General features: G+C 39.5%; 1 protein-coding gene across 2 annotated transcripts in view; it reads left to right on the top strand.

Annotated features, from left to right (window-relative positions):
- Positions 1 to 967: 967 nt before the first annotated feature.
- The window catches only part of mrpl11 (mitochondrial ribosomal protein L11), a 39,935-nt gene continuing 24,540 nt past the window's right edge, over positions 968 to 16,362 (top strand). The window contains exons 1-2 of one of the 2 annotated variants that reach the window (XM_041944256.1): positions 968 to 1,072; positions 12,909 to 13,087. In XM_041944256.1, the coding sequence (XP_041800190.1) occupies positions 12,965 to 13,087 (123 nt within the window). In that variant the 5' untranslated portion in view covers positions 968 to 1,072; positions 12,909 to 12,964. The other variant, XM_041944257.1, reaches the window with a different exon arrangement.

The raw sequence follows: 16,362 nt of genomic DNA, 5'->3' as shown, positions 1-16,362 counted from the left end.
GGATCCTTGACTTCACCGGCTGATTAAGATCACGTCATGTGATTGAGAGTCCCAGAACAGCTACCAACCTCTTAATGCTAAAGACACAATGAAGGTTGAAAACTGCGGTTAGAGTTTTTCTCTGTAAACGATTGTGAAACTGTGAAAACACTAATGGGCAACAAAAATAATGACAGTGATTACAATTCAGAAATAATGTTAGATATCATACAACAGTTATACCAAAGTGTTGTAAAAATGAATTAATATAGACACAAGAAAACTGGATTCACATTAAGCTAAGTCCCTTAAGCCAGGAAGAAGCCATGTACCACCAGTGGAAAAATATCAAGTTCCAACAGTAAGTACCATAGTAATTATACATAAATATATAAATAAGAGTAAAAGTGAAAATATTACAATACGCAACAATTAGTCCGAAAGTATGTATGTTAGCAGTTACTGCTAATAAAAGTTACTTCAGAGGTTGTATTAGAGCTACATCAGTCTGAGACAGCTATCGTAAAAGCTAGCATGGTTAGCAGTAAATTTATGGTAGAAAAACGTTCGTTTGGTTGTAGATCTGACAAAATCGCTGATGTAACAATGTCTGTTAAAATGCCATGGAACTGTGCCACTAACGGCCAATACGGGCACCAAAGTTTCCCAAGATACCGAATATGTAAGAATTTGGAGAACATGTGTATAAAAAGATACTGAATATTAACATTTGATGGAGTGGCTCAGTCATAAAAAATACCTGAAAGTCTTGAGATAGAATATGTCACTCACTTGATAACCATTAATGATGATGTGATAGCGTCCTGAAAGTCCTCAGCGGAATGGAAAATAGAAATATGGGGAAAAATCAAGAGGAACGGTACTGTGTCAAAAACCCACCTATCCTGCTGAAGGGTCTTTGAGCAACACTTCAGCTCACGGTTTCCATTCAGACGCTGCAGCTGCTCCTCCGCGCCAGCAGGTGGCAGCTCTGTGATTAACAGCAGCACACAGCCCGCTGTGTTCAGTAATCCAAGATGTCTGCGCCCTGAAGGATGCTGCTAACGGCGTGAAGGTACAGGACGAGTGACAGGTAGGGTAACACTGCCGTTTATGCGCGTTCTTCAGAGTTAAACACGGTCCTCTTTGACTTATTATAAAGGTTTTAAGCTGTTTGTTGGTATACGCGGAGTCCTAATGCAGGTAAAGTGCGTGTAGCTTCTTGCTGTTTAATTGGACTGACAGAAAGTGTTTCTTCCGTGCGTCACGCTTATTTTAAAGTAATTGTCTGTGTTTGACCTCTATAGTAAAGATAAATGTATCCTGTTCACACACTGTTTAGGTTTCTAACGTTTTTCTGTTATATAAGTCAATTGCTTTTTCGCCAGGTGGTAACACTGGTGGACAAACTCATAACCAAAGAAGCTAGCGTTAGCCAAAATGTATTTAAATACTGCTTTAAGTAACATGAACTGCATGTTTCTGTTCACATATGACATTAGTTTGTGGTATTTCGTATAAAAATACATGTTAATCTCCCCGAAATCATATTTTCTCAGTCAGCTTCTTACTATGAGCAATGAACACCATATTTTCTGTCAAAGTTTTGGGTATTTTACTTCAGACATTTCTCAAGTCATTAATTCACGTTTGGATTTTTGTTTTCCTTTTTGTGGTTTGAAGTGGATTAGGCTTAGCTGGAAAAACATTTCGTGCACATGCATGCACCAATCTGGATTTAGCAATATTTGAATCAAAATCAATGGATAGTTGTTTGCTTATGGTGCCACAGTCAACCAAATCTAACCAAAGCACAATTATACAGTCCTGTGGATGCAGTTTGAGTGTTAAACTACTGCTACCTAAGAAAGCTTTACCTTCATTGTTGGTTATGTTAACTCAGATAATTGATGTTATAAAGTAGTTGTTAGGATTCAAAAGCAAGATTTCAGAGCCTTTGCCCAAACTGTTACTATTGTCAGTAGTCTTGCTTAAAGGTCAAGTTTGTAGCATTTAAGGGAATCATTATGAGAAAAATAATCTATTATTTATAATTATGTTTTCATTTGTGTATAATCACCTGAAAATAAAAATCATTGTGTATGAGGTGACAGGTATTAAGTTGGTGGCAAACTGTAACCTCACCACAAGATACCGCTAAATCCTACACACTGGACCTTTTATTGTTTTACAGGTATCCTGAAACCTGATAGCCCTACTAGCATCAAAGCACTGTTGTTTCTTAATTGTTCCCAGATGAATCAGATTCTCAGAGATTTTTCACAGCTGACATTTAGACTAACAACACTAATGATGGTTCCATTCCAGCTACTATTATGATGCAGTGTTCAACACTGACGCAATGAATGATGTTGTTAGCAATGTTTCAAAGGTCAGTATCTGCTGTGGAAATGATTCTGTGGCCCATCATACCGTAAACCTGACAGTTTTTTTTTTCCTAGCCTGCCTAGTCATCAGAAAAATTTATTTATATATGCCCTTCTGTTATGGAACATGTCTGTTATTGGTCGACCAAAATAATTTATCCCATGGCCACTGAAAAATGTGAATTCTAAGTGGCTGGAAGGTGTTGATCATTTCTTAGCAACCTGACAGTATCACATCTGTGAAGTATGTGTTTGTTTGCAGGTCGAAATTAATGTGGCAATATTGCACTGTTGGTAAACAGTGAGCTTGTAGCTGAGGTTATTTTTGTAACTACCACCACCAACAGCAATTACCCAAAGAAACATAAAACGCAAATGTAATTTTATTCAGCAGTGCATTTCATTTGGTCGCCTGTCAGTGGCAACACGGGAAACTCCAGATGATGCATCAGAAAGTGAGGAAGAAATTTGGCAGATGCGACAAAACATAATGTGAATAAAATTTGAATGCATTACTTCATCCATGAACATTTCTGTCTTAGTCACATCAGAGACATTTTCATCAGCAATGGTGGTTGTTAAACAATTAAGACAATAACTTGAACATGATCACAAGCTACTTCACAACGTCATCGACGCCCAGTGTTTTGATTTCATTGTTTTGAATGAGGGACCCCTAGTGGCTGCAGTTACATACTGTATATTTAAATCATAGACTGTATAAAACATGGACGTAATTTTTACGACATATCCTGTAGGTTTCTGAATAGCCATTTGGACGCACTGTGACAGTGGATTTGACTGTTGCCATCTTGCCATTGCCTGACTCTTGCAAACTCCTGGCTAACCCAAATTTGGTGAAAGAGATGGAGATCAAATGATTCCTGTTCGCTGAAAGCAGCTAACTGTCACTCAGAACGGCCATGGCCAAGGCCATAATTCTGCGCAACATTAAAAATAAAAAATTTAAAAATTCACCCCCTTATAGTTGTCATGGATTGGAAATTAGCTGTAGAAACCAAAACCATTTTTGTACCAGGTTGTAGACATAGTCAGCATGTTTATGTCTGCTGCAAATTTGGCCATTTGAATATTGGGGTCTATGGGGATTGACTCGACAGCTTCAAGTGGCCACACGAGGCACCACAGTTTTCTCTCACTTCCACATGGGCTTCATTTGTCAGCCCTGCAGGTTGCTGTTTGGTTGAAATAGATGCTCATTTAGAACCACGCAGATTTAATTTGTTCAGGACAAATGAACAGTATATCACACAAATGAACAGTATAGGAGGAAGAGGAGAAGAGTTTTAAAAATGGTGTCAGGTGGTTTGTAGAGCCTGCGTCACTCAGTGCAATCATGGAATGCACAATTTGTCACATATCCCATACTTAACACATGAAAAGCTCCTAAGACATTAAAAATGACCCTTTTGAACAAGACTGAAACCTGCTCTACAGGACAATAGATACAATGATATACCCTCTGTTAAGTATTATTTCGCAACAAGGGGAAAGATTGGAGAATAGTTAGAAAAATTAACCCAATCTTTTGTAGCTACCTTTTTGTTTATTTTCCCACCAGGGTAATGATCTCAAAACCCTGACCTGGTTATTGGATCCTGACCGTGAGGTGGAAGCCAGTGGTCTGTATGGTACTGTATATGGCTGAAAAGTTTAAATATGTGAGAGAACATCTAAGTGCTGAGTCATTTCCCAGCTGCTCATCTTGTGCTGCAAAATTGAGGTCTAACTTTAGCTTCATCCAGATTCCTTGTAGCTGAGTAATCATCGAAGTCTGTGGCTGCATTGCCTTTCTACCTCTTCCTCCCCTCGCATTGCTTGTTGAAGTGTTGTTGGAGAATATCATCCATTTGAAGAACTCTGATGAGGAGTGATGAAAATGTCGTTTTTGCCTCTTTTTGTTCAACCGGGCAATACAAGTCAATGGATCTAGCCTGGAAACATACACTACCATTCAAAAGCTTGCAATCACCTGTTATGTTGGTTTCCTTCTTTCCTTCAATAATGGATATTTTGATGTTGATAAAAGCAGTATAATTCAGGCACCAAATGCATTATTTACATTTGAAATAGTTTTGGCCCCAAACAAAGAATAATTAAATGATTAAAACTTCCATTTAGTCAGTATCCCAAGCGGTTAGATTGATTTGGTTTAAACTGTGATTTATCATTCTACGGTTTGTCTGATGATCCAGCTGCAATAATGCTAGCCCGAAACTAACCTTTGATTTCTGTTCTGAAGTTTAAAGAACAGCTTTCTAAAGCAACATGCCTGTTAATTCCAGCTTGTTATAGTCATTATTGTGCACTTGACACTGAAACAGGAACCTGCTCCTATTTAAATCTGCACAGATTTTGATGATAAGCTTCCAATTTCTTTTACCAATTACCGTTGATCTCATTCTTTAACTGTTGCTCAGTGGTGGCTTTCTCTCATTTTCCCCTTTCAGCTTTCAGTCAGGTTGAACTGTTGTACAGCGATGTGTTCTCCATTTGTGTTCTTCTTTTTTCCTCTCTCTCTTTATTTATTTATCTTTTACAGACCCTTCATACAAATAACATCTATTTGACTGTCTACAACCTGAAAGCATTCAAAAATATAGAGTAGTCCTTTCAGCTGTCTGACTGCAGTAAATCAGGCTTTTGTGGCAACTGATTCCAAACATTTAAACAGTATTGTGATATCAGGATATAGAAGTTACTGTTTGGCCTCGACTGCAACTTTAGCCTGTTTATTGATACGCCAGCCAGTGGTTTTCATGTGCTGTGTGCTCAGATACTAGGAAAAAAATCACGTCCACGTAGCCACAACATATAAAACATGCTGCTTGCCTGCAAAAACATATCATAAAATTAGAGTTTTCCTTTTTTTTATATTTCTCAACTATCGTTTCTCTTGCTGTTACTTCATTGTTGCTGTTTTAGATTTATTCCAGGTGCATGCAGTTTGCAACACATTCTGTCGTGCCATGATGGAGAGAGGGAAAATTCAATTCACAGGAGCCACTAAAGAAAACGGCATACCTGGGATTTGAATACAGACAAGAAGAGATAATGCATACAGGGAGTTTTGACTGAGAGTCATCACTATTCAAGTACAAGGTCCTGGTTTGAACCCACACTAAAGTGATGCGCATGTATGTGCTGCTTCAGTAGTCAACTTTTCACACAACGGCTTTAAAATAGAGCAGAGGACGGCCGCTGCCCTCATTAACTGTCTTATTTTTCACAGTGACTGCTTAGCAACAGCAAGAAAAGTGAGCTGATGTAATACAGCATGCAGCCACAATATATGGACACATCAGACATTACACCCATATGTGATGGTTGCTGAACATCTCATTCCAAAGCCAGGGGTGTTAATATTTTGCTATAAACAGCCTCCACTGTGCTGAGAAGGCTTTCTACAATATTTTAGTACCTGGCTGCAGAGATTTGCTCCCATTCAGCATTAGTTAGGTTGGGCACTGATGGTGGGTGAGGAGGCCTGGCTCACAGTTGGTGCTCAAGTTCATTGCAGAGGTGTTGGATGGGTTTGAAGGCAGGGCTCCGTGCAGGATCACCTTTCCTTTATAGATGTGGTTTTTTGCATGGGAGCAATTTTTATGTTGAAACAGCATCAAAGTGTACTCCTACTGTTGGATTTAGATTTCCTTTAGTGGAAACAAAAAAGTCTATAAGCAAACCATGAAAAACAGGCCTACTCCAAAGGTACATCAGCATGTGGACAGAAGTAAGTCTAGTGTTATATTAGGAACCAAGAATGGCCGAAAACGATCAATTGAGTGTTCTTTTTATGAAGAGTGGAATAAAACATTGTATGATGGTATGTTTGGGACTCTAAAAAATGCAGAGAACAGAAAATCTTAAAATCTTTAAAGAGAGCTGAAATTATTAGTATATTAATCTATTCATTGATCAACAGAAACTATTTTAATAATTGATTGATTGTTAACTATTGAAAATAGTATTAGTTGCCGCTCTATTTTGTAGCATAAAGATGTCTTTTATTTGGAACCAAGGGGCCAAAGGCCAAAAGTATGCAAAAGTAGGTTGACAGGGGTGTCTTCCTTGTTTGCATTCACACCGTCAAACCTGGAAGCTGCTGCACAGCCACAGTCTGATCCGTAGGTCACTGAGCGGTCGAGGGTTGAGGGCCTTGCTCAAGGGCAACTCAGTGGTGTTACTGAGGGTAAGACAAGAGCTGCTCTTTCACTTTCCAGAGTGAACATCCAAAGACTGAACTGGTGGTCACAAGCCTGCTTCTCTCACCACCGCCCCAACATGTATCGGCAGATGTTAGCGGAGATATCAGCATCTTCATCAGCTGATGAGAAACTATGCATTGCAGTGAAAAAATTCCGGAGATATATTTGAGGTTTTTTAAGGAACTGTTGAGACTGGCACAATTATTTTTGAACATGTCAAAACACGATTTGGTCCCAACTTTGACAGAACCTTTCTTTATGTTTATACGGCATGTTTTTTTTTTTTTAAAGAACAGCCTCGATGAGCCTCTATTGCCCAGGTAATATTAGACAACAGTCATGGCAGTAAATTGAAACAAGGGATTGCATGATAGATGTTTTGGGTTGTAAAACATACTGAACACTGAAAATGTTCACCCTCCAGTTCTGATGAATACTTTGGCACCAATTAAATGTCTGCACAGCAGGACCATCAGATAAATGTAAGAAATGAGTTTAATGTGGTAATGCCTTCATCAGAATATATTTTTCCAGGATAATTGCACACTGAACATTTGATATGAAGCAGTTCTTGCCACTTACTGCACTTTTTTGTAGTTTAAAACTAATGAGATCTGGTGTTACATCAGACTGTTTGATGTAAAATTTGTTTATTCCTGAAAGTGTGAAAATGATGACTTGTTTATTTCTGAAATGCACTGATTAGCTTAGAGCTCGGAGAGCTGAGACCTGCAGGTTCAGACCTCAGTTAAATCAGGTCATGCAAGTTCCCTTTTTCAGTCTTGTGGGATCAGTCAGACTCTTCTTGAGTTCTTCGTTTTATTTGACTGGCCTTTAGGACTTGGCATTCAGCAATCAATAGCTCCAGGGCCGGAGTTTGATGGGATGAATACTAATGTAGTGGAACAGCATTGGCATATGACTGGCTCTCTATAACTTTATATCTCACATTATCTCTTAATCTTATTGGGAGCGTCTCGTGTGGCTCAACTAATGATCACAACTCAGTACATTTGTTCTGTTCGGTCATTGCATTAGGCTCATCGATTATAGGTTATTTGTAGCCCCTAATTCATAATGTGGTGCCATCTAAGCCAATACTGCATCCCAGAGTTCCCTGCTGCCAGTGAAGGTCCTTCCTGTGCTGTTTATTATGCTGTTAACAGAGATTTCATCATCTCATGTATTCAAGGACACCAGTCATTTATTGTGGCTGTAATAGTATGCAAACCTTTCTGCAAAGATGAGCAGAAACATAATTAGAAATTGTTATTATAGTTTAAATATGCCTGTGCTGTTTCTTCCAGTATCTAGGGACTCCAGTTTGTCTCCAGGGCTTCTCTTCACCTTTATCTTAAATTTGTCTGGTGGCAAGGTTGTATATTGGTGAAAAGGGTATCTCAGAAGTCGCACATGTGATACTGAAGTCTTATTGTGAATTAGTCTTTCAGCTAAGCATTTTACATGAATTGTAGAGGTGAATGCCACCACTAGGTGGACTGCCACTCTAAGAGTTAAATTAAACCAATTGTCAGAGCTGGTTTTAGTGTCGCTGAAAGATAAGAATGAATTTGGTCCCTTTCCTTTGTAATTTCAAAGAATACTCATCATGGTTTCTGTTTGGAAATGGGCTTTGACAGGTTTTATCTGTCTTTAAAAAGATGGAAACAGAATGGGGTTTACCTTTAAGACTGAGTGATGAGACTGGAATAAGGATGGTTCAGTCCTTATCAGAGTATCACAAAATTAGACCCTCAAGACAAGAAATATGTATCAAGTAATGGATGACACATTTTAAACAACCTAGGATGGAAACTTGCTCACATAAATTTATTATATCAACTAAAATCATCCTTATTAGAGCTGTGAATTATCAGCTAATCTGCAAATACTGTGTTATCGCAACACATGGGGGACGGTAGGACAGTGCGTAAATGGAAACAAAAAATAGTAAGGTGTGCTGTACTGGTTCAAAAATAGAGATGGCTGACATGGATAAAGTCTCCCCTATCACAGGTAGTCGTGGTGGCTTAGTGTTTAGGATGGATGCCATATATTGTGACGGCAGCATGATATCGGAGAAGGAGCTTTTGTTTATATTATTCACATACTCTTCCCCTCATTTCCTGTAACCTCGGTACTGTCAACCTTTAAGGCAAAAATACCCCCAAAATATAAAAATATATGTTTGATTTGTAACATTTCCTGTAATGGCCACACACGGAAATGAAGGGATAGATGGTATAAAACAGGCATGTCAAACTGATTCCATAAAGGACTGTGTGGCTTCAGGTCTTACAAGTATTAAGGGATCACTAAATTTATTTCAGTTCATTGTTTCACTCAAAACTGCAAATGTCAACTTCATGGTGGCTCTAGTGGAAACCCGTCAGGTCTTTGCAGTCAACCAATCAAGTAGATGTTGAGATATTTCACAGGAATAAGTGAAAGTTTTGACCTGCCTGCAGCACTGCATGAAAAGTCACCAACGTCAATGGGGTTCAGCCCCGTGGCCCTATGAGTATCTGCAGAGGTTTCATTTAAAAACAAGAACGTGAACCTCTTGATTGGTCCTGGAGGAAAAGTCAGGGTGTCACCAAAGTCATTGGGATTCCTCCTCTGGTTAACATGAATGTCTGCACAAAATATCATGACAATCCATCCTGTAGTTGTTGAGATATTTCTCTCTGGGCCAAAGTGGTGGACCGACCGACCGACCGCCTTCCCACATGCTGCTAACATTGCTAGCGTGGTAATAAATAAAAAGTATACGTTTCCCACAAGCTTTAATTTTACATTTTTACTTTTTTTTTAACATTCTGATACCACATGATGTAAGTAACTGTTGGTATTAAACCTTGGACAGCATAAGTCAGTAATACTGGCTCTAGTCTGGTGGGCACGAGACCTGCCCTCCCAGTCCTACAAAGATGGTTTAGGATGGACATAGGGGGTGGCTGCAGAGAACCATAAACCAGCCACATAAAGGTGCTCTGATAGACGTTAAAACAGCCTTCACTGAAGCACAATTTACAGGTTAACACATTTACACTCAAATGAATCTTTGTCAGTGTTTCTTTGATAAGATAATAATCTTTGATTCCTGTGGTAACACAGAATCTGTGTTAATAGAAATGATTTCACTTCATTTTCTTCACTCATTCCTCTCTAATTTAGTAGAGATGTGAAGATGAGAAGGCAGTTAAAGTGTAAGGAAGGTTATCGAATCAGATTTGATTCTGTGTTGTTGCAAGTACAAAGCCTGATCCCACTGAGAAATCAATTAGTATTCTTTTTTTTTTTTCATTTCATCAGACTGCAGTAAAAAGATATGAAAGCTATAAAGAGAAGAAGACATGATTTTCTCCAGGCTGATACAATGTCACTGTCGTTTATATTGAGGACATTCTGGACTCCCAAACCCGACCGATCTTTCAGACATCATTTCTTCCATTTTTCAAGAATGTCATTTTATAGAAGATCAATATCTGTAACCTTGAATTGGAAATAAGTAAAAAAAATTCTGGTTCCTTGATGTCGGCTACTGTCGACTTGTCTCCTTAATGAAGACTAAGGAGAGCCTAATAGCCGAAACAACAAACAGCAGTGGGCTTCACCGGTGCAATTAAACCCACATTTTTAATAGCAAGCTGATTAATTTCTTTAATCAAACTCAGCTGTATCCTTGAGGTGCAGTCAGCTCTAATTATGCTGAAAGACACCACAAAAGCTGCTGTTACTGGTCTGTGAAAATCGTCAGAAATTCCAGACACATTATAATGAATAAGTGATAAAAATGTAATGAGTTTTTGCACAGTGTAACTTCAGATTATCTTTTCACAACAGTTTGTATAGAGCTGCACATTATCGTGACTGGTGAGATTTTTTCTCCTGCTTCTCTCCTGTGTGCTTGGTTTTATTGACATGTTTACCTCTGTCAAAGATGTATCCCATCCCAAGTAGTTTCTCTGACAGGCAGCAGGAGAGTTTGAAAATGTCCAGATTTCCAGCTCCGATATGCCAAGAAACAGAGTTTGGCTGTAGAGTTTGGACTTTGGTGGTGACAAGCGATTTATTAACCAGAACTGCTTGAGTTGATAACCAGACTTGATGCTAAATCATGTGGGAGAGCAATACATTTAACTTTAAATGTCAGTAATAGAAATGACACTGCTGGGTGCAACAGCAAATTGAAGAATTTGGAGAGCGATCCAATACTTGTGCTGGTTTTTGCTCCATTATAGCTCACCTCACCTTCCTTTTATTAGGTGGTAATTTAAACGCTTGCTTTGTGGCATGTCATTTATCAAGCGTGTTTTAACAAAGTGCTGTTACGCTGCAAATCTGCACGGTGCAAACAAATTGCTCTTTCTGTGTGCTCCTTGTTATCGGCGACACCGTTGCCAGTAATTGCCGTAGGAATATAATATTCGGCCTAAAGAGCAGCTCAAAATTGTGTCTGTTCCTTTCAAATTACAGCGACTTTGATTTGATTTTTCACAGCAAAACATTACCGAGCTCTGATTGAGGCTTGTTGTAGTGCCTTGAACCGTGTTTCCTGCCTCTGCACAGCCAATGCCGCTTCATTCCTTGAATCTTATGTAAATTCAGCCGCGTGAAACGTACTGTCAGTGCAGTTGTGATGCCTTATGTAGGTCAATTCTTCTTCAGCGCTAACTGCTTGGCCTTGTGATGAGTGATTTCATTTTGCGAGGGAACTGCGGTTTTATTATTCATACGCCAACAGAGATTGGAGTTGCGGTGCATTAAAGCGTGACGTTGTCATTTCCCCACTCTCAGTACTGTTATTCCCTTTGCCCCAAATTGGAATTAAACCCAACATTTGATGCTGGCCCTAATTGTTTTTTCCTCACAGTCACCAAACTCCAGTTAAGCCTCGTGTCTCTGGACGTACAGTATGCCATTTTTATTGGTTGATTTTTTTTTTGCAGTCCTTTTTTTATTTTTATTTTATTTTATTTTTTTTTACCCCCCCTCAAACTGCTGTTTTAGTTGTTCCTCTGCCACTTGCCAGTTAAGGATTCATGAGTCTTTCTGCCTCTGTTTGATAACAGAAGTGGGGTTTCTCACTTCAGATTTAATGCATACTGGTCTCTCCATTTTCTAACTGGCTCCAAAATTGATCTGGACTGCAACAGGATTTCTCAACAATGAAGTGGCTGAACACATTAGGTGAGGAGCGTGAAATTGACCTCTGAAAAGTAGCAGTGTATGTGAGTTACATTGTAAAGACAGCTATTGAGGGAATTCAAACTATAAATGGATTCTATTCGGGACTCTTTCTGCAGCGTGCGCATCACCTTAATGCCCTTACAAATATTGCCTCATGGTGGTTGCACTTTAACGGCTGCTGGATAATCAGCAGCCCAGATAGAATCACAACTTTTCTTGGGAGCAGTTTCTCCCCGTTTGTTGCTCTAAAGCAGCATGAGGTCCCATATATCTTTTTGGTACTGTCTCTTCTGTTGATCTAATTGGATACCCTCTGTTGCCTACAATGAATCATTGCAGGACCTCTTCTCTCCCCTCAAGTACTTATTTTTATTGAATGCAGGGTTCCCCTGAATCACAAGGCTCAACCTTAAAACTTGTATTTGTCCCTTGGCTCCAGTCATTGATCTTTTTTTCTTCTTCTTCTTCTTCTTCTTCTTCTTTTTTTTTTTTTTACAGCTGTGTCAGTATCACTTTTATTCCAGCGGAGGATTATAGGCCTGCTTTCATGTGTTCTGCCTCCTCAGACAAAGTTCAGTAGTTCATGCCATTCTCCACACTCCGCTAATTGACTTGTAATTTTGTAAATGCATTTTAAGGTGGAATGAAAAGGCCGACAAGTCTTTGAATTTACGTACGGGGATGACACTTCCTATCCTCTAGAATTGTTACGCATTCCTCCATTGCCCTTGGCACTTGACCTCTACTGATGCAGAGGAAGCTGGCCAGCGCAGGGAGTTTCGTGGTGACACGTCTGAAACAGAGATGAGGCTACGGAGGTGGTTGGCATTCATACCATGATTTTTTCGGAGAGAAGTTTAAATCCTGCCAGTTCTCAGGATCTTCAGCATGGCGAGCATCTCACTCGGCTGCTGATCCACACCGCAAACACCTCCAGGAAAGTGGCTCTCACTGAGCCGATCGAAGGCAAAGATTTTTTTTAATTACTCGCCCGGGTTTTGCCTGCGGGTATCTGTATTGATTTGAGTGTATGATGTTTTAATAAGCCCAGCGTGTAAATGATTTGTTGCAGTTGTGTATTCTTGAAAGACTAATTTGTTTGTTTTTCTTGTGTTTTCAGTGCATGGATTCTCAGTTGACTTGAAGGCAGATTTAAGGATTTCCAGACAGACCAGGATGTCAAAGATCTCTAAGGCAGCCAAGGCTGTGAAGAAATTGGATGCAAGCAATGTAATCCGGGCCATAGTGAGGTCAGGACAAGCAGCCCCTGGACCCCCACTAGGCCCCATCCTGGGACAGGTAAAATAACTTAAGCTTCCACTTCTTGTTCCATCTGTTCGCTTCGAGTAATCAGGAGTATTAACTTAATTGCCATTTTATCAACTGACCTTCCGCGTACAGTTCTCATTAACCGCGGGACAACCTGATCCTTCCCCATTTTCTCTTTGCCAATCACATAGTTGCCTCCCTCTCCTCAGTCACCCCATTGTACATCCCCACCACCACCTCCATCTCCTCCCACAGCCCTATTCATATTCCCATTCTTATTCTAGTCGCACAGCTCCATTGTGCAGGTGGGTGCCACACTCTGCCTCAGTCTGCAACTATTTTCTCACAGTTTCCAGGCCAGAGACACCAACGCCTCCATCCACAGCAGCTGTCTATATGCATTAGCCTCTCTCTTTACAAGGCAGTTGATGAAATGGGATTGAACCTGTGAAAGTTTTGTCTTAAATTCTTGTGTACTTCTCTCTGCTTCAATTGCTCCAGAGAGACAGCTGAGTTTGTGTTGTGTTTTTTTTATTGCCCAGGGATGCACCCCTGAAACTTTTTCACCACCGATGCCAATTTAAGCTAGAAAAATTTATGTACTGGCTTGTACAATAATAAAATAAGTCAGCAGTCCTCAAGCATTGAGCAATGAACAAAGAGGGTTGGGAGTGAGCAAGTACAAAATTATTTTTCACCGCAAACAAATCATCTTTCTGGAACCTAAATGTTCAGTGCCGATGCTCTGTTCATTGACCACGTCTTTGTTTCTGATCACACAAGTGCATTGTTTTAAAAATTTCTTGTAAAATTTATATTTTATTTTACACCGTAAAGGCACAATCTGCTGCTGCTTTAATGGCCATTCAGCTGTTTAAAGTTTGATTGTCCTTTGTGAGATTGAATGAAAACAAGGTGGATCATTCCGCACATACAAATGAGATTAGCTAGTTAGCTTCTTTAATGGACAGTGCTCATCAGCCTTGGATGCTGTTGCACACTTGAAAACCAGATCAATTCTCGCAGTTCATTCATCTCCGCGACTGAATGGCGATACTCGGAGGGGAGAATGGAAACGTGAACAGAACTGGCAGAAAAGAGCTGCCCGTGATTAATTGTATGAGGGAAAGCAAATGTCAGAAAGGAGTTAAATGATCTAAAAATATCACATTTCTCTTGCCTGACATGGACAGTGCCATTACTTTATGGTTCTGTTCAAAATGATGAACTCTTCTGTCAGTAGCTGCACAACATAAACTATACTATCTGTTCATTACTGGAAACCTGGTCCTTCTGATGGACTGGGACTTAGATTTAGTGCTCTGAAATTTATCATTTTAGACACATTTCTCCACTGTTTTGTTTGTCTATGTTGCTCTGCTCATCTCCTTGATATAACTTTTCACTTGTGATATTCCCGTCCAACTTACAAATATTTTCTTTTAATCATTAGTTTACTGATTATTGTCTTGATTAAACACTAATTTTTGAATCTAGAAAATGGCAAGTTCTCAGTGGTCACTGTGATGTCTTCTTTCACTTTTTTTTGCCTGACCAGCAGTCCAGAACCCAAAAATATTCAGTTTAAAATGAGATATAGCAGAGAAAAACAGCTAATTCTCACATTTGAGAAGCTGGAACCATCACATGTAATGTTTATTCTTAAAAAATAAACAATTAATTGTCAGAAGAGTTGCCAGTTGATTTTTGTCGATCGGCTATCTGGTCATTTGACTAATCGTTTCAGCTCTGTCATAAATTCTTCAGTCCAGTAGTTTGTTACTGTCTAGTTTTAATCATTAAGCAATTCAGCCTCTCCCACCCCTGCAGCTCAGTCCCTCCTTCCCTCCAGATGCTGACAACCTAACAATAACTATTGCCCAACTCTGCAGCTCTCCTCAGAGCATTTCAGAGTCTTCAAACTCATTGTTTTGTTTTTCGCTCTCACTGCTCTTGTGGTGTTGTTTTCAGCCGCAGCAGGCAGCTGATTTCAGCAGAAAAGCTCTAATAAACTCACTGTACACTACCTGCTCAGCACCAAACAGCAGACACACAGCTGGCGACTAGCTGGTGAACAAAGTGGAACAAAAACAGCTGAAAGGAGACCGAATATTGGACTCAAAGTCATCAGGTGGCCAGAAAAACAAGACTCCAGATTAATGATGATGTTGCTCTGTATCTGCTGGTTGCAGAAGCCGGGAACAGCCATGCTTGCAATTATTTTTTTTTAATGTCGTTATCGCAAGATCACAAGTTAATTATTTTGTTATCTCGAGATAACAAAGCTTGCTTTCTCATGATAACGTGTTAATTATCACAGGAAAACAAAAAGCTGTTAACTGTTATTACTCATATTGTTTATCAGAGATCAGGAGTGCCATGCCAGCATGAATAAATGGCTTCTTGACAACTGTAGCAACTGATTTAAGCTGAAAATGTCAGATCAATTAGTACCCATTACTGATGAACACATCAGCCTGCACTTCAGTCTTACCTGTTTATATAAATACGTAATTATACCATTCAAAGAGCCATCAGTGGGTAGTTTCTGTTCCTGTTCTCCCACACCAACAAGACTCCTTTTGTTTGTAGCCCACTGGACAGTAACACATCTGCTTTTCACCCTGTATATAAGCCTATACCTCACATTAATTAGCCATAATGTAAATACCCTCCTATTCACCAGGGAAAACATTCTTGCGACACATAGCAAAAATTCATAAAAAGTTAATATGATTTGCTTTGAAACTCTCAAACCCACCCCAGAGAGCGGTGTGTGTGTGTCATGATCCACTCGTATGAATCTTACTAAGTCGTTTTGTACTGATAAATTATCTCATTATCTTGAGAAATTCGCCTTTCCTTTTCTCAAGATAACGAAACTAATTAACCCGTTATCGTGAGTAAACGAGCTCTGCTATCACGCCAAGATAACGAAACAATTAACAGCCGTCCTCGGCTTCCATAGCTGGATGTGCAAACAGGCGGCTGTTTAATAACATGTTCACTTATCAGCCTTAAAGGTGATAATGTGTCAGGTGTTGTGTTTACGGCTTGTTTTAACTGCTCCCAAGTCGGGCAGGTTGGGGATCAATTAGCTGATTTGTCTTGTATTAACGTGGGTTTTAAAAAAATCTAGTTCTAAGGAGTCTAGCAGACACAGAGTTGTCAGAGCCTCTTGGACTGATGTTTGACAGTAAGTTCACTTTTGTAGGAATTATACAGCGAGTACAGTAATAATTCCCACAGCTGGGTAACATCCAGGCATTTTTATCCAGTAACAAAGATGGGGATCTATGCTTTTA

Source organism: Chelmon rostratus, chromosome 9, assembly GCF_017976325.1.
Source record: "Chelmon rostratus isolate fCheRos1 chromosome 9, fCheRos1.pri, whole genome shotgun sequence".
In the NCBI taxonomy this organism is placed as follows: Eukaryota; Metazoa; Chordata; class Actinopteri; order Chaetodontiformes; family Chaetodontidae; genus Chelmon; species Chelmon rostratus.
This window is presented reverse-complemented; position numbering and strand designations above follow the sequence as displayed.